Source organism: Papio anubis, chromosome 16, assembly GCF_008728515.1.
Source record: "Papio anubis isolate 15944 chromosome 16, Panubis1.0, whole genome shotgun sequence".
NCBI lineage: Eukaryota > Metazoa > Chordata > Mammalia > Primates > Cercopithecidae > Papio > Papio anubis.
Genome location: NC_044991.1, coordinates 58,681,626 through 58,706,143, shown reverse-complemented (window position 1 = coordinate 58,706,143; position 24,518 = coordinate 58,681,626). Strand labels below are relative to the sequence as shown.

General features: G+C 51.4%; 2 protein-coding genes across 4 annotated transcripts in view; both read right to left on the bottom strand.

The window, feature by feature from the left end:
* Window positions 1-1,266: 1,266 nt before the first annotated feature.
* Window positions 1,267-24,518, bottom strand: part of HM13 (histocompatibility minor 13) — a 55,978-nt gene continuing 32,726 nt past the window's right edge. Inside the window, exons 5-13 of one of the 3 annotated variants that reach the window (XR_004179047.1) lie at window positions 21,774-21,859; window positions 21,556-21,681; window positions 20,709-20,766; window positions 16,285-16,368; window positions 11,137-11,173; window positions 9,065-9,167; window positions 4,540-4,625; window positions 2,559-2,761; window positions 1,267-1,718 (exon numbers count right to left, since the gene is read on the bottom strand). Coding sequence is in view for 2 of the 3 variants with exons in the window: in XM_031656640.1 (XP_031512500.1) it covers window positions 1,622-1,718; window positions 2,615-2,761; window positions 4,540-4,625; window positions 9,065-9,167; window positions 11,137-11,173; window positions 16,285-16,368; window positions 20,709-20,766; window positions 21,556-21,681; window positions 21,774-21,859 (824 nt within the window). In the remaining variant the exon portion in view is untranslated. The remainder of the gene's footprint in view (window positions 1,719-2,558; window positions 2,762-4,539; window positions 4,626-9,064; window positions 9,168-11,136; window positions 11,174-16,284; window positions 16,369-20,708; window positions 20,767-21,555; window positions 21,682-21,773; window positions 21,860-24,518) is intronic. The other 2 variants (XM_031656640.1, XM_031656641.1) reach the window with 2 other exon arrangements.
* LOC103888060 (malignant T-cell-amplified sequence 1-like) lies at window positions 21,866-24,136 on the bottom strand. Its single transcript, XM_009216388.4, has one exon. The coding sequence runs from the start codon at window positions 23,382-23,384 to the stop codon at window positions 22,839-22,841; it is 546 nt and encodes a 181-aa protein (XP_009214652.1). The 5' UTR covers window positions 23,385-24,136; the 3' UTR covers window positions 21,866-22,838.

Sequence of the window (24,518 nt, the reverse complement as noted above, 5' to 3'; positions counted from 1 at the left end):
GCCCCATCTGCCGCCCTCAGTGGGGCCTTGTTCCAGGACCACATGGCCTCAAAAGTCGGCTGGAGTGGGTAGAGATTCCAGAAGCCTCTGAGAGGGAACCCCCTCCCTGAAAGGAAGAAGCCTTTTGAGATTTTCTACCCCTTTTCCTTCCTATAGAATCCTGGAGCCAGTAAAGTTGAGTGGCTGGGCCTCAGGGATGCCCAGCACACCAGCCACAGTGACTTGGTCACAGGGGTCTGGGGAGGATCTGCGGTCCTTAGGAACTTGGAATTCAGTTTGGCTTGGCTAAGGTCAAATTGATGTCCATAGGCAAGCTGCCTCAATTCCCTCATCTGCACAGTGGAGCTAATAATAGCACCTACAGCCCAAGACTCAGAAGGAAGTGAAATCCTCTATCAAGGTACTTAGTACATGTTAATACCTAGTGAAGGTACTACAATCACACTCCTGAGTCTCTGGTCATGATTGTCCTTTGGTCACTTCCAAACTGGAAGCCACTATTATTTTCAGCCTTTGAACCTGAAGCTTTGGGCAAAGAAGAGCCCTGGGTCCGTCAGTCCAGTGGCCACCCTCTTCTGTTTCCCCACTCAGTGACCTCATACCAGGTGGGTGGATGAGGGTTGTGGCCACTGTTTGCCTGGTTTGGGGTGGTGTGGGGTCGGTCTCCTGCTGGCCAGGGCTGCTGTCTTCAGCAAACTTTAGGGAAACCCGGGCCCTAAGATTTCAGCTCTTAGGCCCCAGAAAGCCTCTGACAATCACTAGGCTCAATCCTTCCTCACTCCATCCTCTCTAGAGGTCCTGGCCCTTGTGCTGTGACTGGCCCCACAGCAATTTTGGGAAGAAACCCAGGAATGGGCAGAATGGGAGAGAGAAAGTCTTGATCTTCAGGGTAACCTAGACTCCAAGCCCTCACCAGCCGAAGCCATATGGCCACAGGGACCAGGGAGGTTGGCAGGTTCTACAGTTACTGCTTCCCTTATGAGTCAGGTCAGCCCTGGGTACTCCGCACCCCTCTCACCACGGTGAGTGGGGGACTCTCATCTGCCAGCACCCTTGCTGCCCCCAAGTGTTTCTAGGAAGGTGGTGAGCAAAGTGACAGCTGGTGAGAGAGAAGGCTCGTGGGCCCCCTCTACTGGCTAAAAGGTGTTTTTGGGGTGCAGGGCTGGCCAGGCACTGGGGTGGGCACCCTCAAGGGGCTTGCAGAAAAGATTCTGGGTGGGCAGGTGAGACCTAGAAAACCGAGGGCAAGACACTGGGTGCTTATGCAGAGAACCTTCCGGGAGCACAGTGGCCCGCCCTGGCCATGGGATGAGTTTTTAATGTGAGGCAAAATCAGTCCACAATACAAAATCTAAAAATCACACCCACTTTTCCCACTTGGCTCCGGGGGAGGGGGAAGCTGGGGGTTTCTTTTGCCTGCAGGGTGTGGGGAGGAGCAGAGGAGGGCCAGGAGAGGCAGAGGGAAACAGAGGCCACAGAGGCCTGGCTGGAGGTATCCTGCTGCCCCCTGCCCTGTCCTGGAGCTGCCCTCAGCCTCCTGTGCCCTCTGCCCGTGCATGCCTGTGTGGGCCCAGCCCCCATCTGTCTGGTCTGGCCCTGAAAGGCTCCGGCACCAGCCGCATCATTTCTCTTTCTTCTCCAGCCCCTTCGATGCTGATGCCTCTGTTCCTTTGGATTCTGTCACTGCCGCTGGATCCTTAGGATTTGACTCCTCATAACTGACCAAAAAACAAAACAATAATAATTCATTTAGAGGAGAGGGTGAGCAGAACCTTGGTTGTCCCCTTCCCCCACCCCCATCCTAGGAAAGCGCCTGGTCACATGCGGAGCGTCAGCCCTGTGTCCACTGCCCAGCACCTAACAGCACCTGGCCCCAGCCCTACCGCATGCCCTCCTCAGACAGGCTGCTCTGCTTTCTCTGAGCCCGGGGGTGCCAGGAGGCAGCGAGGGCAGCACCCAATGGAAGAGAGGTTGGGCCTGGGCTTGTGTGGGCTGACTTCAAGCTTCCTGAACCTTCTGCTATAGCGTGGAAAAAGGGGCGGCCATGACAAGGCTACAAGAGATGGAGATAGGCTGCCTCCCAGGGCACACAGCATCAATCAAACAGCTCAGCGCCAGAGGTGAGGGCACTGCTGTACTGGCAAGTGGCAAGGTGCTGCTTTGAAGACAGACACCCTGGCTTAGCTCCTTCTATGGGCTCCACTTTTCAAGCAACTGAGTTCATGCCAAGGACAATACACATATTTCCTCACCAGATCAACCCCGTGAGGCAGGAATGTGCCCACTTACAGATGAAGAAAGTTAAGTGACTTGCCTAAGGTTATACATATTCCTTGAATGGTAACAGTATCTACTACTGCATGACAAGGGCCATTTCCATCCACTATGATGTGGGCCCCGCATTACTGTTGAGGGCAGGAAGCTTAGGGGTTGTCCTGCTTCCCAGCCCCATGGCTGGGTGCAGCCACTGCCCAGTGGTTGTAGAGGAGCTGCCTCTTGCGGCCTACTCCTGGTAATGTTCCCTGCCCTGTACCCTGGAGCTGCAGTGTCTGCCCTACCTTGGGCCCCGGGGCAGTAGGGGGAAGCGGGCAGGTGGGCACCCGCTGGGCATTACATGGCGCTGGGATTCTGCGGGCGCCGGCGGCGAGGGCCAGCTAGCTTCTGTTGCATGGAGTCGGCCAGGCTGGCTGGGGAGCCCGAGACTGTGGGGAAGTGGGTGAGCCTCGGGGTATGAGGCAGGATTTCCGCCGAGGACTCGTAGCTGTGTGAGAGACAGAGAAGAGACAGAAAAAAGAGATGGATAGGGAAAGACTAAGGGAAGACAGACTTCCTTTCCAAGGAGCAGAGAGCAGAACCGTCTTGTTTTTACCTATTTCTGCACTTCCAGATTTTATGGAAAGAATATTTGGAAAATGAAAAAAGATGTACCTAGACAAAGGCACATCAGGCCGCTGTGCAAAAGAACAAGCATGCTCTAGAAGTGTATGTGCTGCTGTGGAAACACCTCTAAGAAATACCGTGGAAAGGCAAGATGCAGAATGCTCGAAGAATGCCACCGTCTGTGCAAGAAGATGTATACACACGTCCGGGTTTCAGTGCACACGTGTCTGAATGTCTGTGTAACACTGCTGGCCTCTGTGGGGTAGCTGGAGCATGAGGGTGCTCTCTCCTGTTACAGCTCTGGAATTTTTACTATGTGAATGTGGTACCAATATAAACATAAGTAAATCAATAAAAAAGGGGGGGAATAAAAGGGAAAAGTAAAACAAAAGGTGGAGAATTAGGGGAGAGAAATGGGGAGGAAGGAGGGAGAGAGAGACAGAGAGATCACTTGCTTTTTACCCCAATCGAAGAACGTCCAGGGTAGGAGTGGAGGACAAAAAGTGGGGGCAGGGTACCTGTATGGCAGAACATTTAGCACCAAGCAGGTAAAGGCCATGGGCACTCTCTGCCTTGTGTATTCAGAGCTTTGCCTGATGAGGGCACAATAGCATTGGGAGGTTACCCCAAGGGGAAGGGCAGGGAAACCTGGGCTGGATGGGAGGCAGAGGGAGGGTGAGAGGTGGGTGCTAAGCTCAGGGATCGGGTGCCATGCCCACTCCCAAAGCTCCCCGAGACCTGTCCCCAAGTTCACCCCTAGCTCCCACTTGCCTAAGACCACAGAGCTTTGCTGGGTGAGGCAATGTGGGCAGGCAGGCTGGGGATTCTAGGCAGGACAGGGAGGGCAGAGGCAGGTCCGGGGGAAGGGTGAGTCACAGGCTCCCCTGCGGGGAGCCAGGTGCACAGGAGGCCCTGGCAGGCACTCTAGGGACAGCTTGGAGGCCAGGCAGGTGGAACTGGGTGGAAGGCACCCGAGTAGGCAGCTTTAATCGCAACTGGCAGCTATTTCTAGGTCCCTGGCAGGCAGGGTCGGCAGTGCTGTGGGCAGACACCTGTTGGAGTCACGCAGGCCTTGGGGTATGGGTGGGGCTGTGTGCAGGATGTGGCAGGTGTGGATGTGGCCCTGGGGAAGGGGTATCTATGTGAGATACAAACAGATGGAGAGAAAGAAGTGAGCTGTGGGTTACAGCCACAGAGGTGAATGAACAGGGACTGACACCTGCCTTCTACTCAGGGCACTTTCTACCACACTAGGGCATCCCACATGCCCCCTGTTCTATTACTCACATGTGAAAACTGAGCCCATGAGAGGGGAAGACATGTCTGAAATCACCTGGGGGCAGAGTCACCAGGGCTTCTGACAGTAGGCAGAGAAAAATCCACAACAGCTATTCTTAAGATCTGGCTAGCATTTGGATGGGGGGATGCCTAGAAGGCCCTGATGCCTTGTGCTCCCCTGGCTCCTGGCTCAGGGGAAGGTTCCCACTGGTACCCACAGGCCAGGTACCCATGTACTACTGGTGGAAAGGGCGAGGGGTGGGGCTGGTGGCAGGAACAATGTTCCCCCGGAGAGGTGTACAGACACCACCAGCAGGTTCCACTGACTGCCAGCAGGTGCAGTGGTGCCCATGAGGACATCTGCCCCCCACTCTGCCTTACCTGAACATCTCTGTCACTTCTCCCTTGGCCAGCGCCACCAGGACAGGAAAACCGATGCAGGCAGGGACCAGGTATAGGAGGGCAGGCTATGAGAGGACACAGGCTGGTGAGGCCATGCTGGGCACGGCACTGCTTCAGGGCCATACCCAGCACCCCAAACCCCTCCAGGGCTGAACTGAAGGACAGTGACTGGTCCAGGACCACAGCAAATTAGTGGCTGGACCTGAACCCAGGGCTAACTCCCAGACAAGGGCTGCTCCTCCTGAGAGGGAATGCAAGAAAACTAAGAAACTCAAGCAGGCAGGGCTTCAAGGGTTCCCAAGGGTTTGGCTGGCAGCATCTGAATCACCTGGGTCACTAGGTTTAAAATGCAACTTCCTAGGGCCGGGCGCGGTGGCTCAAGCCTGTAATCCCAGCACTTTGGGAGGCCGAGACGGGTGGATCACGAGGTCAGGAGATCGAGACCATCCTGGCGAACACGGTGAAACCCCGTCTCTACTAAAAAATACAAAAAATTAGCCGGGCGAGGTGGCGGGTGCCTGTGGTCCCAGCTACTCGGGAGGCTGAGGGGCAGGAGAATGGCGTAAAGCCCGGGAGGCGAGCGCCAGGTGAGCCGAGATCGCCACTGCACTCCAGCCTGGGCGACAGAGCTTGGTGACTCCTCCAAAAAAAAAAAAAAAAAAAAAAAAAAAAATGCAACTTCCTGGTTTGGTCCTACTCCCAGAGACTCTGCTTCCTGAGGTCTGGGGCTCACACCTGCATTTTAGCAAATGCTCCAGATGCTATTATAGTGATGATGACGTCACGGCTGCGCTAATGAGTACTTGTTGCAGCCTGTATTAAGATGACCTAGCTGGCCACTGGCTCCCCCAGGATTCACATCCAAGCAATTTGGCATGTCTGTGCCGAGACTCCTGATAAAGCTGGGTTTGGAGAAAAAGATAGTTATACTAAGACCCCAATCATGAACATCTACTGTACAGGCACTGAGCTTAGCCTTCCCAGGAATAGTCAGCCCACTGGCACATCCCATGATGGTTATCCTTTTGCAGAGGAGGAAGATCAATGCTTCACAAGGAGAGGGCTCAGAGACCCAAATCTTTTTTTTGGAGACGGAGTCTGTCATCCCATGTGGCTGGAGTGCAGTGGCGCTGACTGCTCACTGCAAGCTCTGCCTCCCGGTTCCCATTCTCCCACCTCAGCTCCCAAGTAGCTGGGACTACAGGCGCCCACCACCACGCCCAGCTAATTTTTTATAGTTTTAGTAGAGACGGGGTTTCACTGTGTTAGCCAGGATGGTCTCAATCTCCTGACCTCATGATCTGCCTGCCTCGGCCTCCCAAAGTGCTGGGATTACAGGTGTGAGCCACCGTGCCCGGCCAAGTTTCTTTTTTTGTTTTTTGAGACAGAGTCTTGCTCTATCTCCCAGACTGGAGTGCGACGGTGTGATCTTGGCGCACTGCAACCTCTGCCTCCCAAGTATCTGGGATTACAGGTGTGCACCACCATGCCCAGCTAATATTTGTATTTTTCAGTAGAGATAGGGTTTCACCATGTTGGCCAGGCTGGTGCACTTGCGTTCCTTCACATGGAGTCAAGTCCCTTGCTACATGCTCTGTAAGTCCCTCTAATTTCCCTCACAGCATTCTCACTTTGTCTCTCAGACTGAAATGCAGTGATATGAACATGGCTCACTCACTGTAGCCTTGACCTCCTGGGCTCAAGTGATCCTTTCACCTCAGTCCCACAAGTTGCTGGGCCTACAGGTGTGAGCCTCCATGCCTGGCTAATCTTTAGGGCCTGGTAAATACTCAATGAATGGCTCCTTCATGGCGCTTCTTCATGGGTGCTCATGAAGTGAAGAGATTGTCCTGAAGAGGGTGAGGAGACTTCATTCCCTTTTTTTTTTCTGAGACAGTTTTGCTCTTGTTGCCCAGGCTGGAGTGCAATGGTGTGATCTCAGCTCACTGTAACCTCCGCCTCCCAGTTCAAGAGATTCTCCTGCCTCACTCAGCCTTCTGAGTAGCTGGGATTACAGGCATGCACCACCAAGCCAATTTTTTTTTTTTTTTAGATGGAGTCTCACTCTGCTGCCAGGCTGGAGTACAGTGGCGCAATCTCGGCTCACTGCAACCTGCACCTTCTGAGTTCAAGTGATTCTCTGCCTCAGCCTCCCCAGTAGCTGGGACTACAGGTGCCCACCACAACGCCCAGCTAATTTTTTTTAATTTTTAGTAGAGACAGGGTTTTACCATGTTGGCCAGGATAGTCTTCATCTCCTGACCTCGTGATCCACCCACCTCGGTCTCCCAAAGTGCTAGGATTACAGGTGTGAGCCACCGTGCCCGGCTAATTTTGTGTTTTTAGTAGAGATGGGGTTTCCCCATGCTGGTCAGGCTGGTCTCGAACTCCTGACCTCAGGTGATCCACCCGCCTTGGCCTCCCAAAGTGCTGGGATTACAGGTGTGAGCCACCACACCTGGCTGGAGACTTCATTCTTAATGTAAAGCCAGCCCTTGGCCAGAGAACAAATAAATCTTTCCCACATGCCCTTGATCCTAATATTCACATATATTTCTTGCCATCTGCCATAGGTGGGCTGTGATCAATACTGTATTACATATATTAAATTATTGAATCTAACAATCCCTAAGTAGGCTGGGAGTGGTGGCTCACGCTTGTAATCCCAGCACTTTGGGAGGCTGAGGTGGGTAGATCAGCTGCAGTCAGGAGTTTGAAACCAGCCTGGCCAACATGGTGAAACCCTGTTTCTACTAAAAATACAAAATCAGCTGGGCGTGATGGTGCATGCCTGTAACCCCAGCTACTTGGGAGGCTGAAGCAGGAGAATTGCTTGAGCCCAGGAGGCAGAGGTTCCAATGAGCTGAGATCACACCACTGCACAAAGGCAGAGGTGTCCCTTACCTAGAGCACTGGGACTACCTGTGTGTTGGAGAGTAGGGGACCCCATGGAACACAGTCCCCTCACATCCTGGATCCCCTTTCCAAGAAGAATTTTTAGAGGTGCCCACTTGGATGACTAGGGAGAACGGCTAGGCTGCTGCTGGTGAGTAACACAGGACTTGGGCCAGGGTTCAGGAGTTCGTTAGTCCGGAGTCCAGATAGCCATCCAGGGCCCAGCCTGACGTAGTGTCCGCATTCTTTCAGCGCTGCAGTTGCCCCATAAAGGAGGACTCCTGTGTGCCAGAGCTCTGAATGGGTGCCTTTTCCCAGTCCAGCCAGGCAGAAGGCGAGGTTGCCCCCTTGTGGCCACTGGGGGAACTGGCTCTGGGCTTGGACTCCAATAAGGGGCTGAGAGCTGCAGAGACCTCCAAAAGGCCTCTTAACTAGTTCTCCAGTCCAGCCAGGTCCAGTCACTCTCTGTCACCCCTTGCCATATGCATGTTACTCTCAGCTTACACACGCTTGAAGCCCTTGAGCAGAAGTGAGAGGCAGTTCCACAATGGTTCTTGATTTTTCTACTTATGGGCTAGGGGCCTTTCGACCTTCTATAAAGTAATACTAGGACTAAATGAGTTATTAGCAAAAGAGTTTAGCACAGTGCCTGGCACAGAGTGATTTAAAAAAACCCCAGCTTTGGTGATTAATTCAAAGATGACTCGTCTGTATTTGGGCCCTGGGGAAGGGGAAAGGGGACAGAAGCAGCAAGCCCAGAGTTCCATGGTTACTGGGTAGTGCTGGGATTCACAACAGGGCTCCCTTAGCCCCTGTTCCATGCTGGCTTTCCCATGGCCAGGGCTTGACAGCCTGGGTGTGGTTTCCAGGCTGACCCAGGTTTGAATCCCGGCTTTATCACATACGTGCAGTGTGGCACCTCAACTCGTTTCCCCACCTGTTCACAAGGACCCTCACGGGTGCAGAGCCTGGCATGTGGAAGTGCTTAACAAACAGGAGTTCTTATTTCCAGCAGAGAGTAGGGCAATCCTGTCTGCTCACTTTCCCCTGAATCTTCCCCTCTCAAGGCCACACTGAAGGCTCCCAGTCCTTGTGCTATGTTGCCTCATTCTGTGGCAGCTCAGTACTCCATCCTCATCTTGGTGGGAGAAGGAGGCAGAGCCTGGGCTACTTGGGAGTAGGGGGAGGGAGGCCCCAGTACCCAACACCTACTCCAATCCTGTTCTTCTCTGTCTGCTTCCCACTACCAAGGCTGAGAAGCCAAACCCTCTTTCCTGGACTCTCCTGTAGCCAGGGTTGCTTTAGGACCCCAATCTGGCCCACGAGATGCTGAGAGGGTTCTGGGAAAGTTCCTGCCTTCCTGATGAAGGAAGCAGTCATGGCTGTTATGCTTTTCCCTCCTTCTTGCCTCTAACGTGCCCATGCTGCTTGGAGCAGTGGCAGCCATCTTGCAACCACAAATGAAAGGCCAAGAGAATCACAGACATGACTGCTTCAACACCAGTGGAGAGTGCCTATCTCTGGACTGCTTGCATTTACAAATAAATCCTCTGTAAGTTCCTCTATTTGCAGTGAGGTGTTCTTGACACTCTGATACCATCCTGCTCACCTGAGCATGCTTGAAGATGTGCATGATGAAGATGGTAAGGCCCAGGCCAAAGATGTAGGCCGCAAAGCTGGTGTAGAAGTAGGTGTGGGTATTCTTCTTCAAGCTTCAGGGAAGGTGTGAAGAAAGAGGAGGGTTAGATATAGGTTAGATATAACACCCCTTCTGAGGGAGCTGGGGAAGACCCTAGAGGTTGTGGGGGTGACTGAGCTCTGGGGTGGGAGTCTGGAGGTGGGTGTGCACACTGATACTGCCCCCAGCTATGTGTCTCTGGACAAGTTGCTTTCCTTCTCTTAGCCTCAGTTTACTCATCTGCAAATGGGAAAATGAGGAGCTCATCTCCTTGGTAGTTATGAATGTCAAATGCTACAACCTAGAACAGTGGCTGTAAGACTTTAGTCAGCATAAAAATCATCTGGAAAGTTTGTGAAAAAATGCAGAATTCAAGGTCCCATCCCCAGGGAGTCTGATCTAATAGCCCTAGAGCAAGGTCCAGGAATCTGTATTTTGAAAAAACATCTGCGGTGAATCTCATACTGTTGGATCATGCTTTGAGAAACACAGATACAGAAACTGCAAAGGTAAGTTACTACTTTTAAGTGCAGTGGACGTAATAGTTCAGTAGCCGATTTGTGGTACTAACAGATGCTGGCTGCATAAATAAATGCCAGTGGCTTCCTGGAGGTGATTCATCCAAGATCGGCTTCAGAACAGATGAATCATATGCAGCCCGACATTGCCATTATGTGACTTCCCTCTCCAATGCCAGCTCCATAACCTCTGCATGTCCCCAGTGCCTGGGACGTGCCCAGCCAGTACTATGGACTCAGTTAACATTTGTGGAATGAATAAGTGCTTCTGACGCCCTTCTCTCCTTGTCCTGGGTGCTTCTAAGCCTTCAGCTGCAAGTACATTGAAAACTCGCCTATCGTGAGAATTTGGGTACAAGTGACTCTCTTTGGGAATGTTGCACTGATTCTGGAATCAGCTGAGGAGCTGCTTATGCTGTGAGCCCAGGCTAGAAATGAGACTCTGTCTCTGAGGGTGCTGGCAGTCGAATCTGTTTCCAGCAAATAGCCTGGGGGTTTCTGATGGGTTTCACTTTGTATTACCTCTGAACAGCCAGGAGTAGACACGGCTGGCACAGACATCCCTGTACTTACAGACTGGCCAGGTCTCTTCCAAAGGTGACTATGAGCCCATATGCTCCTAAGGTTCGAAGTGGCACTACACTAATAACCCAGGTGTATGTGAGTGGGAAAAACCTAAGTTTCACATGGAAACTGGATTTCAATGATGCTGGTAGTAAGTCTCTCATTATCACTGTCACTGTTATTACTGCTTTTGCAACTATCAGGCATGAGGAAACCAAGAGTTCACAAACCACCTCAAAGTTAAGTGCACACACTGCCAGCCCTCACAGAGATGAGGGAGCATAAAATGAATGGAGCTGTTGCTGGCGCCCCCTGCTGACGGCAAGTCCTGTTGCACACAGGTGCATTAACTCGGGTAAGACCTTTCCTGTGTTTTAAATGCTGACCTAAGTTGGCCCACCTTCTCTTCCTCGTGCTGTCTACAACAGACTGAAAAATGTCTGAGTAAAGAGAGGGCAGGGAACAGCTAGAGGAGCTGAGACATGGTGACCTGACCCTAGGCTGATAAAAGATGATGATGATGACTGCAATCAGGATTCAACCAAGAGCTGAGGTCAGTATGTGCTCAGCACTCTCTCCAGATATTCATGGTAGGAACTCTTGTTATTAACTCAAGATGAGAAACCGGAGGCTCAGGGAGGTCAGGCCACTTGTCAAGGTCACACAGTGAGAAAGCACTGTGAGTACCACCAGGTCCTTGTGGGTTTAAAACTCTTGGCCTGTGATTCTTAAAACATTTTTTTGACCACAAGCTCTTCAAACACTTAGAACTTCAAGACGCAAAATGCAGATAAAATCAGAATTGCTCTGGCTGCTATGGGGTGGAGGGTCTGGTCCCCTGAGGTACCTTCTCTGGGTTCCTGAAGGCCACTGGAGAATCCCTGGAGAACCCCATGTTGGGGCAGGCCCTCACTCACTCACCTGATGTCAAAGCGCAGCAGCAAGGCAATGAAGATCCCTGTGGGAGAAAGCCGGGGTTAGAGAGTGAAAGGGAAGCAGCCGGGCAGTGACCTAACAAGAGACTGGGTCCTGGTCCCTGACCTGGTGTTCTGTCTTGGAGCAATCATTGGAGACCAAGGGTGTGGCCACTACTCTCGAGTGCCAGCAGAAAGTCCCATTTCTCTGCCTAGAACAATGAGAGTGGCCCGGGATTTTACTTTGGCCTGGGACAATGACCCGGTCCCTCACCGCACCATACTGTCACACTGTGACTGCCCAAATGCTTATCAAGTGCCTACGTACCAGACGCTATGGACAATGCAGGAGTAGGCAAAACAACTGCTCCCGCAGAGCTCAGCCAGGGGGACAGGGTAGCCAGACTATGACATACCTCAAATAGTCATGGACATCACAGTGAGACTGTAACTGTTAAAGAGTGCTTCCACTTTGGAAGGCCGAGGTGGGTGGATCACGAGGTCAGGAGTTCAAGACCATCCTGGCCAACATGGCAAAACCTCGTTTCTACTAAAAATACAAAAATTAGCCAGGCATGGTGGCACACACCTGTAGTCCCAGCTACTCGGGAGGCTGAGGCACAAGAATTGCTAGAACCCAGGAAGTGGAGGCTGCAGTGAGCCGAGATCGCACCGCTGCACTCCAGCCTGGTGACAGAGCGAGACTCTGTCTCAAAAAAACAAAACAAAAACCGAAAAATAGCCAGGTGTGGTGGCAGGCACCTGTAGTCCCAGCTACTTGGGAGGCTGAGGTTGCAGTGAGCTGAGATCACACCACTGCACTCCAGCCTGGGCGATAGAGTGACTCCGTCTCAAAACAAAAAACAAACAACAAACAACCCCCCCTCCCCCCAATCTGCCAGGCATGGCGATGCACGCCTGTAATTCTAGCCACTCGGGAGGCTGAGGCAGGAGAAATGTGCTTCCCACGTCTTGAGAAGGTATAACAGGATGAGACCTAGGCTGGGCGGGGGCGAAGGAAGGGAAAGAAGGAAGGCTTCTTGGAAATGCCACATGCCAGGAGGAGAGAACAGCACATGCAAAGGTCCTGGAGAAAGAGGGCTCAGAGATGTGGCAGGGACTGAGGGGCCACTAAGGCAGCTTGCCCACCGGCAGGAGATGAGATGGACCAGCCCTGCAGGGCCCTGAGGACCATGGGGAGGAGTTGGGTCTTTATCCTCAGTGAAGAGATGCCCTGGAGGAGTTCTGAGCAGAACAACCTAAACAGATTTTGAAAAAGGTCCCTGTGGCAGCTGTGTGGCTGGATGGGGAAGGAGGGGCAAGTAGCAGGCCATTTGAAGGCTCCACAGGAGCACAGGAGAGGGTTACCTCAGTCTACCCACCTCACTCTGAAACTTCAAAACCAAGCCAATTATAAGCAATGGTTCTGCTAAAAAAGAAAAAAGAGAGATATCCCAGAAGTCTAAGCATCCCCAAAACACAGCCAAGCAGTCCTGCCCCTGTGCTATACACACACCCTGTGTGTCTGCCTCCCTCACTGGGCTCTGAGTCTCATTTACTTCAAGGAAGGCATTGATAAGAAGCACTGCCTGGCCGGGCACGGTGGCTCACGCCTGCAATCTCAGCACTTTGGGAGGCTGAGGCAGGTGGATCACCTGAGGCCAGGAGTTCAAGACCAGCCTAACATGGTGAAACCCCATCTCTACTAAAAATACAAAATTAGCTGGGTGTGGTGGCACATGCCTGTAATCCCAGCTATGCAGGAGGCTGAGGTTGCAGTGAGCTTAGATTGTGCCATTGCACGACAGCCCGGGCAACAAGAGCAAAATAAAATTCCATCTCCAAAAAAAAAAAACAACAAAAAAAACCAGCAGCACTGCCTGTCAACATATGACTAATTTTAAAGAGGGAAATGAATTAGTTCTCGATGAATACTCTGTAGGAGTAGGGAGTTGGTTGGGGAGAGAGCAGACAACTGGTTATTCTGGAAACAACTGGGAACTCAGCGCCCCCTGGCGGCTGATTTCTACAAGTGTTCTCCAGCTAATCCAAGAGTCAGAGCTCTGCCAGGGGCTCTCACTCCTTTTTTTTTTTTTTTTTTTTTTGAGACGGAGTCTCGCTCTGTCGCCCAGGCTGGAGTGCAGTGGCCGGATCTCAGCTCACTGCAAACTCTGCCTCCCGGGTCTACGCCATTCTCCTGCCTCAGCCTCCCGAGTAGCTGGGACTACAGGCGCCCGCCACCTCGCCCGGCCAGTTTTTGTATTTTTTTGGTAGAGACGGGGTTTCACCGTGTTAGCCAGGCTGGTCTCGATCTCCTGACCTCGTGATCCGCCCGTCTCGGCCTCCCAAAGTGCTAGGATTACAGGCTTGAGCCACCGCGCCTGGCCGGGGCTCTCACTCCTAAAGTGCATCTGGCCTTCCAAGCAACGCTCCACTGAGACTCTGTGATCAACTTACATTTATTGTGATTTCGGGACTACTGGGGATATATATAGAAGGTGGGGGAAGGACAAATATGCCGAGATACCCTGTGCTTGTCTCAAGCCCAGAAATTATGACAAGGACACGGGGGAAGTTTGTGGGGGTGCCTGACAGACCGTGCCCTGGAGAGTGAGTCAAATGCTTTACAGGACTCCATTTCTTCTTTCTGACGGAGATGCCTTCTACTGGGGAAGCAAGTCTCCCTGCCTCACAGCACTGCAAATTATGAAGACACATGGGTGCAAGCCCACACCCCCATGGTCTCAGGCAAGTCAAACCTGTTTCCTTATCTGTAAAATGTGAATGCCCTCTATCTCACTGGACTGCTGGGAGAAGTAAAGATAACATATAAAAAGCACCTAGCACCATTCTTGGTACACAACAGGTGCTTGATAAATGGTAGCTGTTGCGATTACCATCTTATTACTGCTAGTACTGCTGTAAGAGCAGTTCTGACAGCATAGCCTTTTTCGCAGTTGGACAGCGCTGGTCTGAGTCCTGGCCCTGTTGCTTACTAGTGTGTGAATTTGTATCAGTCCCTTTACTTCTGAGCTTCAGTTTCCTCACTGGTAAAACAGGGAAAGCCTCTGTGTCACCTCCATGTATCACAAGATGCAACTGTCACAAATAGAAGTGCCTGTATCACCCTAGGTGATCAGAATTGCTAATAGCATCCTGCCCTGGAAAGTAAGTCAGCCTTTAATCTGCTGCTTTAATCCTCTTCTTTTAAAAAAATATAGACGGGGTCGGCCAGGCGTGGTGGCTCATGCCTGTAATCTCAGCACTTTAGGAGGCCGAGGTGGGCAGGTCACCTGAAGTCAGGAGTATATACACACACACACACACACACACACACATATATATATAGTCTCACAATTCGCCCAGACCTTCTTCTTTAAGAGACAGGGCCTCACTCTGTCACCCAGGCTGAAGTGTAGTGGCACAATCATAGCTCACTGCAACCTTAATTAAACTCCTGGGCTCAAGCCATCCTCCTACCTCAGCCTCCAGAGTAGCTGGGACTACAGGCATGAGCCACCATAAACTGGCTAATTTTTTTTTTTGGTAGAGATGAGGTCTTGCTATGTTGTCCAGACTGGTCTTGAACTCCTGGCATCAAGCGATCCTCCCCACTCAGGCTTCCAAAGTGTTGGAACTACAGGTGTGAGCCACTGTGCCCAGCTAAAACCTTTTTTTTTTTTTTTTTTTTGAGACAGAGTCTTGCTTGTTGCCTAGACTGGAGTGCAGTGGCGCGATCTCGGCTCACTGAAAGTTCCGCCTCCTGGGTTCACGCCATTCTCCTGCCTCAGCCTCCCTAGTAGCTGGGACTACAGGCGCCCGCCACCATGCCCAGCTAATTTTTTATATTTTTATACAGACAGGGTTTCACCGTGTTAGCCAGGATGGTCTCCATCTCCTGACCTCATGATCCGCCCGCCTCGGCCTCCCAAAGTGCTGGGATTACAGGCGTGAGCCACCATGTCTGGCCTAAAACTTTCTTTTTTTTTTGAGACGGAGTCTCACTCTGTCGCCCAGGCTGGAGTGCAGTGGCTGGATCTCAGCTCACTGCAAGCTCTGTCTCCCGGGTTCAAGTGATACTCCTGCCTCAGCTTCCCGAGTAGCTGGGACGACAGGCGCCCACCACCTCGCCCGGCTAGTTTTTTGTATTTTTTAGTAGAGACGGGGTTTCATTGTGTTAGCCAGGATGGTCTTGATCTCCTGACCTCGTGATCCGCCCGTCTCGGCCTCCCAAAGTGCTGGGATTACAGGCTTGAGCCACCGCGCCCGGCAAAACTTTCTTCTTTTAAGCAAGCTTCTAACCCTCTGACTCTGAGACTAGGAAGACAAGTACGTCCCCTGGGTTCACTGCCCCCACTACTGAGCCCAGATCAGCAGACACACACCACCTGAGCCTCAGTCACTTCAGCTGCCTTCAGAGTGGCAGCTCAGCTTTGCCATTAGTCTCTTTCTTGACTGGTAGTTTGAGCTGCTCCTGCCCCAAGGTGAGGCCAGGCTGTGGGTGTGCAGGATGTGCTCTCCTGCTTGGACTGTGGACGGGGCCCCTGTGTCCATACCCACTGACACACTGACTAGAACCCACACGCAGATCCAGGGGCTCAAAGGCCAGCTTCTGCAGACAAGCAGGTTTGCATGCACATGCTCCTCTGCTGAGAGTGCAGACACAGGAGCCCACGTGTGTGTTCTCCCTGGAGACATCTTGGCACAGGGAGGAGGAGCAAGGGGGCTATGGCAATTCTGGTACATCTGTGATGCTTGCAGACGCTGGGAAGGGGTATGTGTATGTGTGGGTGTGTGTGAGAGGGGTTCAGTCCCTTAAGATTGTCATGAAATGTGCTTTTTCAGAGTGTACCTCAGTCTGTCATTAGACTTTTACTTTTGTAGTTCTTGAGCAACATCTGCTCACCTAGACCAGAGGCTCTGTGAAGACAGTCTTGTTCAATGACGCCTGACCAGGGCCCAGCCTGGAGCATGGCACCTGATTGGCACTCTGTAAATAGATGTTAAGGTGGAACCCTTCACCAGAGCCCGGCCTGATCTAGCCTTACTTTTTCTCTTTCTAAGCTGGTAAGCCTGTCTGTTTAGCAGTAATCGCCTTGCTCCAGGGAATACTCTCTCCACCCCTTTCACATGACCCCCACCCTAGCAGGCTCACCTGGAATGACGACATCTCCAAGTCCCAGCATGGCAAAGTTGTTTGCTTCGAGGCCTTTCTCCAGCAGATCCTGGGGAAACACCACTGAAGGGGGAGGCGGGGATGTGAGGAGTCAGCTGGAGCCCAGTTTACTTTGTATTTTTTTTTTTTTTTTTTTTTGAGACAGGGGCTTGCTCTATTACCGAGGGCAATGAGGATTGCAATCGGGAGTGCAATAGCATGATCTTCGCTCACTGCAACCTCTGTCTCCTAGGCTCAAGTAATTCTCCTGCTTCCTGAGTATCTGGGATTATAGGCACCCGCCCCATTTTTGTATTCCCAGCTTAATTTGACTCCTAACCCACATTCTTGTTGTATGAAACTCACACATTTGTGTTTCTGGGTGGGACATGGGGGATGAGGTGGTGAGAGGATGCAGGGCAATGTCTCCATCTGAGTCACAGCTGGTTAGAGGGGGGAGGAATCGGGTCATCTAGGCTGAAGGTTTAATGCCTTTACTGAGCTGTAACTCAAATAACCATACAATTTCAATGCCTTTTATAGCTATAGAACACTTTGGTTAAATGGGATTGACACTAAAGCCCAGTATATAAGAAAAGAGCCACACAGTGCCAACATCTACAAGGTTTCCCATCTCACAACAGGGGTATGGACAGATGGTGGCCCTTGTTCTGAAGCAGGGTGAGCCTGGGCTATAAGCTCCTTCTGTATTTGCTGAGGGAGAAAATGCCACACACCCGCAGATTCCTTCCTTAAGGCCCCTCACTCAGAAATCTTGCTGGATAGCTTGTTTGAATAAATACAGATTAGGGAGAAACATCTCCCTCTGTGTCTAGTTATAGCAAAAGGAGGTTGTAACTGGATTTCATCCATAAGGCCTTGCAAGCAGAGCAGTTAAAAGTGGGTTTTAAAGTCTGACTTGTGGGTCTGTGGGTCTGAGCCCTAGCTCTGTGCTCTGCACAGTTTACTTACCTGCCTTAGTTTTCTCACCTGTGAAATGGGTAGACAACAGAACGGACCCCTCAGGGTAGTAGTGAAGATTAGATGATTTGTACACACTGTTAACTGCTACCCCATGCCTTCTTTATTAATCCAGTCCTGGTTTTGTGTGAGGCAGCCTTTCCAGGTGACAGGTCAAGTGTGGTGCAAGACTAAGCCACTCAGGAAAATCCTGTTCCTTGAATTCCTTACTTGCAGGTAGGGGGTCAGCTCTGACCAACAATATGTTTTTTCTTTTTGAGATGGAGTCTTGCTCTGTCATCCAGGCTGGAGTGCAGTGGCACAATCTCGGCTCACTGCAACTTCCGCCTCCTGGGTTCAAGTGATTCTCCTGCCTCAGCCCCCTTGAGTAGCTGGAATTATAGGCGTGCGCCACCACGCCCGGCTAATTTTTGTATTTTTAGTAGAGATGGGGTTTCACCATGTTGGTCAGGCTGGTCTCGAATTCCTGACCTTGTGATCTGCCTGCCTCAGCCTCCCAAAGTGCTGGGATTATAGGTGTGAACCACCACACCTGGCCATTTTAAAAAAATTTTTATTTTTTATACATACATACATATATATATATGTATATATATTTGAGACAGAGTCTTACTCTGTCACCCAAGCTGGAGTGCAGTGGTGCGATCTTGGCTCACTGCAACCTTCATCTGGCCAACAATATGTACACAGAGGTACACAGGGTTTCTGGGTAAGCTTGTGCTTCCCTAACACATGGATAGGTACCCTTGCCCTGCCTGCCTCTTCCTGCCTTGTATGTACAACGCACAGTGATTTGCAGATTCTCTCTCTCAATCCTGGTACCATTCAATTCTGAGTGGCAGAGACTATAGCCTCCATTTTACAGTTCTAGAAACCAGGGCTCAGAGAGGACAAGTCTTCTCCCCAAGGCCACACAGTCAGCAAGTGGCAGAGCTGAGATTCAAGTCCAGCAGCCTGACTTCAGCATATGTGCACTTCACTGTTCTGCCTTTCTGCCACTGAGCTCTAGTCCTAGCAGTAGAAGGCAGTGGGTCTTCCCCCTAGCCCGGAAAACCAGACCCTAAGTATCAGAAACCAAATATGACAGCACCACTTTGCTGCTCGGAGCCTTCCGGTGGCCTACGGGGCAGTGTCCAAGCTCCTTGGACAGGCATCCTTGGCTTCCCAAATCTGGCCTCTGCCTACCTCTTTCCAGCCTCTTTTCCCTGAACTCAGCTACGCCCACTCCCTGATTCTCTGCTCTCAGGTCCCTCCATGCACCTTCCTGCCTCCAGCCCTTTGCTGAAGCTGTACATTATCTTTCAAATGCCCATACTGCCCCTGCATGGTTGGGAAATGTGTATTCATCCTTCATGACCCAGAAAAGATTTTCCTGACACTCTGGCTGGGTTCTCTGGGCTTCGACACTTCCGGACTCATCCATCAAGGCATGTGGGGAATAGCTGTTGCTCCGGCTGGCCCAGCATCTGTTCCCTTGCTCTGGAGAACTGCCCTCCCCTTGTACACTTGGTTCTGGGGGGCTGCCAATTCTAATACTCTGCCTCCAGGCACTGGAGAGGGCAGTGACCCTGGCCTGTCCATCGCGATCCTCCATTTCTCCAGTGGGAGTGTCTGGCTCACGGGCCAGGCCAGGCCTTATAGGTTTATTGAGGCCAAAGCTGGGAGAAACCTGTTTTCCTCTGGGGTCACTAAGCTGGAACCACAGAATTCAGGAGCTGTTTGTGGCCATGAAGCTCTCCCCAACGCAGGGAGAAAGGCTGTCCACAGTGGTGGAGAGTGAGTCATGAGAAAGACAACTGTTTCTTGATTCCCTGAGTGGAATCTCCCCCAATCTCCCCCGACGACTGCCTGTCGCCACGAGCCAGTGCTTTCATGGCACATGCTCACTGTTGCCTGCCCTCCCGGCAGCATCTTCCTCTCTTCCTTGCTAGCATGCCTGACGGATTCTGTTCCCCTCTTTGAGCCTTGTAATCCCAGGAGGTGATTCTCCACTAGTCTAAAGCTTAAACTCTAAGCCAATCATGTTTCCTAACCCCCTCACTGGTGAATGGTTTAGACTTGGGCCTGTGACCCAGTTTTGGCCAATAAAGTATGAGGAAGGCTGCACGGGAGATTTGGGGAAAACCATCCCTCCCTGAGACATCATTTCCCCTTTCTTTTTCTGGACATGGCTATGTAAGGAGTCAATGTTGGGAGCTGCGGCAGCTATCTTGGGACCATGAAGGGATGACCTAAGGGGCAGGTGGACATGCTGAGAATGCTCCTGAAGTAACCTTGGCTCTTGGTGAAGAGAGGGTTATTAACCCACTCTGAGCCTTCTACCCCTGGGCTTGCTGTAGTGTGAGATGACAAAATTTCCCCCTGTTTAAAGACAGTTATATAGGTTGAGTATCCCGTATCTGAAATGGTTTGACCAGAAATGTTTCAGACTTTTTTTGAATTCTGGAATATTTGCATATACATAATGAAATATTTTGGGGATACAACCTAAGTTTAAACATGAAATTCATATTATACATATAGCTTGAAGGTAGTTTTATATATGTACACATATACATACATATATTTATATACATATAAATTTTAGAGACAGGGTCTCATTCTGTCATCCAGGCTGGAATGCAGGGACATGATCATAGCTTACTTCAGCCTGGATCTCCCAGGCTCAAGTGATCCTCCTGCCTCAGATCCTCCCAAGTAGCTAGGACTACAGGTGTGTGTCACCACACCTAGCTAATATTTTAATTTTTTGTAGAGATAGGGTCTTGTTGTTACCCAGGCTGGTCTTGAACTGCTAGCCTCAAGTGATACTCCCGCCTCAGCCTCCTAAAAAGAGTTTTATACAATACTTAAAATGCTATTTTCTGCATGAAACAGTTTGTTAAGTCCTTATGTGTGGAATTTTCCACTTGTGGTGTCATGTCAGTGCTCAAAAAGTTTTGGGTCTTGGAGCATTCTGGATTTCAGATTTTCGGATTAGAGACGCTTAACCTGTAGGTGGATTTTCTATTACTTATGAAGAGTGGATACACTGAAGAACAAAACCGAGGCAGTTTAAGCGGCACGGGATAGATAGCATCTGACACTCAGGTGCCAAGGGGACCCCAGTGAGGGGTGCTACAGGTCTCGGCTTAGAGGTTTTCTCTCCTGGAAAGCCCCTGCATGTGCCCCCTGGGTTGGGTTAAACAGTTCCCTCTACGCTTGCTCCCATTTTGCCTCATTTCACACCATGCTGCACCATGACCAAGTGGCCAGAGGCCGGGGCCTGGGCACGATGAACACAGTCAGATGAATCAATGAGGATAAGGAAACCAGGCTGGAGAGCCACAGGAGGAAGAGGTACATGGGGAAGAGATAGGGGGATGCACTGACCGAAACGGGCTGTGGGGGTATGGCCTGGCAGGGGTAGGGGAGGGGTTCCCTATGGCGGGGCGGTCACTTACGTTTTATTGGTGCCTCAAAGGACTTGGCCACTGTCACCATCACATTGGTGCCAAATACCTAGAAGGAGAAAAGAGCAGTATGAAGGAAGGAAGGGGCTGTGGGGGAAGAACGGCTGTCCCTGGGCTTCTAGAAGTGCTGTTGCCTGGAATCTGAGGGGAGCTGGGAGGGGCTCCGGTGCAGATCTGAAGTTGAGGTGAAGTGGCCACTGATACTGGTTCTGGGCAACAAAGAGGGGAAATTCGAGGGAGTATAGAAAGGACCTCTGATGGCCCAAGCCAGGCAGCCTATGTTTGTTCACAGTTCTGTTCCTCCCAAGTGATAAAATCCCCCAGCGCCACCCACTCATGAGAAGAGGCTGCCTGGGGCCAGGAAAAGGGTGCCCGAGTCAAGCTGACCTCAGTCCCTCTGCGATGCCTCTCAGAGTCAATGTGAGAGGCATCACAGGCCAGGGCTGGTGTGCAGCTGAGCACAGATGGCCTGTCCTCCCAAGTCAATGCCCTTGCTGGGCCCATTCATCAACATTCTTCCACCCCTACCTGAACTTCTCTGAGTCTCAACTCCCTTGCCGAGGAGACATGGGATTAGGTAACACCCCTACCGGCAAGGAAGATATGCAGGTGGTTGGAAGGGACTGGGCATGAGTGTGCTCTCAGAAAGAGGTAGAATCTGCTCTCTCTGGCTCCATCTCACACATGGGCCCAGAGAGGACTTGCTCTGGGGTCTGGAACTTCAGCCCAAAACAGCTCTTCTCTATCAGATGACTGCCACTTGGGCCAGAGAGGCAGGGCAGTAGGAAGATGAGATGGTCCTGGAGCCAGACATCCTTGGTATCCCTGCCTGACTCACCCAGAAGACATCGTAGATGAAGAGTCCGCCCAGCAGGATGCAGCCAGTGCTGACATTGTTGAGGTGCAGGAGCTCTACTCCATTAAGGGAGAAGGCCAGGCCAAAAAGGTTGTTGGCAATCCAGTGCTGAGGAAAGCGGGGAGTGAGACCAGCTTGCTGTGCCCCACCCTGCCCTGTCAACCCCATCCTCCCCTTCTGCCCAGGTCCCGGCTACTCACCTTCCTCAGCAGGTACCAGACGCCAACGATGCTGCTCAGGCCCAGGCATACCAGGTCCTTGGTGTCAAATTCATAATTGATGATCTCTGAGCAGAGAGGCCAGGTAAGTCCACTCCCCGGGGCGGGGCTACCCCTCCCACCTGTCAGCCCCTGGATGGAGGAGGGCATGGCTATGGGCACTGCGAGAGGTTCACAGGCTGGGGGGCTAAGCCTTGGCTGCCCTAGATTAGTATGAGTTTCAGGAAGGGGAGCGCTCACTGGAGCCACTCCAACCCCTCCAATTTCCTACAGGAGGGAATGGAGGCCCAGAGAAACTTACAAGCCTGGCACAGGGTCAGCGGGAAGTGGTCTTTGGTGTTACAAGCACAGGCTTTGTTACTTGTAGCTGGGTGACCTTGAGGAAGGCAGTTCCCTCTCTGAGCTTCAGTTTTCTTATGTGTAAAAAGGGGACAACAGCATCCCCTCTGAGGGCTGCTGTGGGGAATAAGTAAGATAGTCCTTACAATGCGTCCAGCACAGTGCCTGGCACATAGCGGGTGCTCAGTCAATGCCAGCTGCCACTGAACCCAGGTCTTTAGAAAGGTCTAAGTTAATTCTGGAATCTTTCTACTTTGCCACCAAAGGATGAAGAAAACGGTTAGCGGCAGCCTTAGTTCACTAGCAGGCGATGAAGAAGGGAAGAGATGCAGGTCTCAAGGAAAGGCCAGAGTCCCCGAGGCTGCTTTTGTAGAGGGCCCTGTGGTAGACATCTTGATGTTAGACCATTCTTGATTGCTTCCAAGCTTCCTAAGAAGACAACTAGAGGCTGTGGAGTTTGCCAGGAGTCACAGAGTCCAGCCATTCCTTTCACATTCCAGAGTGTAGCTGACTGCTTACTGCTTGTCCCCTAATTTGTTATTTCCTCTGTGGTAAGAGCACCCTGATTTGTTTTCTATAAAGTATCTGTTAAACTTATTTAGCATAACCACAGAGGCATTGTCTTCACGCTGTCACACACAGACACAAACACACGTACGACACAATCAATATCTACATTTAGCCCCCCAAATGCATTCCTTCTGAGGCTCATTTATATGTCTTCATGTGCCACAGCCCATCGTTTAAATAATGGATGTTTTCAATGCCAATTCCTTTGTTGACTTTCTCAATATCTTCTGCAGACATCTTCATGACCCCAACACACAGAGCATGCTGTTTTCCTTCTGCTGTGACTGCTACAATGGTATCTACCGCAGCAGGGTACAGCTTAGCTCCAGGAGAAGTTAAACCTGGACACATAATATTTGCGCCGCTGAGTACAAATTTGATAGCTCCTTTATCAACCTGCTGGTGTGGCAGGATAAAAGGGTATTTGTGGAGCAATCTTAGAGTTGGACAAAAAGGCCCCTTTCTTTGTCTAAAAAACAGTAATTCTCCACTTACGGTAAGGATTTCTGTATGTTCGTGGCATCGTACTATTTTGACAGGATCTTTCTTAGGCATGATTTGATTAAGCCATGGTTCAATACCTGGAAACTGCTCTACCAGTTGGCTCTTAATGCCCTTAATAACTGACGTTTTCAACTGGATGCAGTTGGACACACTTTCCTTTTCATCAAACTTCTTGAACATGATCCAGGGTGAAGCGGGCGACAACAGGGAAACAAACGGAATTGGCAAAGCTCCGGTAGAGTCCTCTGCAGGAAGGCCAGTGCGGGCGCCACGCGGACTGCCGGACAGTCAGAGCCGTTGTCGCTAACCGGAAGATGACACAGCCAGCGCGCTTTACGGCCCGGTGAAATCCGACAACTTCCGCTCTCTTAACGCCACGTCACAACTGCGCTTGGCCCGCTGTTTTTTCGACTGCTGATTCCTCTCCAATGAGGATCGCTGAAACAGTAGGGCTTGAGAAGCAAGAAGTGATACGAATGCTTTCTCCTTGCCGAAAGAGAAGACTGGAGCTCCGCACGTGATGAGTTAGTTCCAACTGGACATGAGGCCGACTCACGGCCATTTTCAAGCTTCTCTTATAGCTAAATGGACCCGGGATATGGAAGCCTCTCCTTCCCTCTGGCTGGACAGTGGAGTGATGACACCACCCTGACCCGAGGGCCAGCGCTGTATATGGCGGAGCATGAGATAGATAGGGTCTGGGACCTTGAAGACTCTGTGGTACAAGCTTAGCCTTTTTACTATTTTATTTATTTATTTTTTTAGACAGGGTCTTGCTCTGTCACCCAGGCTGGAGTGCAGTGGTGTGACCGTGGCTTACGGCAGCCTCCAACTCCACGGCTCAAGCGACCCTCCTGCATCAGCTTCTCAGTGTTGGGATTACAGGCATGGGTCACCGCGCCTGGCCAAGCTTAGTCTTTTTTTTTTTTTTTTTTTTTGAGACAGGGTCTCACTCTGTCGCCCGGGCTTGAGTGCAGTGGCGTGATTTAGGCTCACTGCAACCTCCGCCTTCCCAGGTTCAAGCAATTCTCCTGCCTCAGCCTCCCGAGTAGCTGGGATTTCAGGTACACGCCACCATGCCTGGCTAATTTTTTTTGTATTTTTAGTAGAGACGGGGTTTCGCCATGATGGCCAGGCTGGTCTGGAACTCCCGATCTCAAGTCATCTACCTACCTCAGCCTCCCAAAGTGCTGGGAGGCATGAACCATCTCACCTGGCCCAAGCAACCTTGGTAGCATGATGGCTCAAGCCTGGGATTGGGTGGGGTTGGGTTGGTGGCGGGCGATGGTGAAACCCATCCGCTCTAAACGAGAA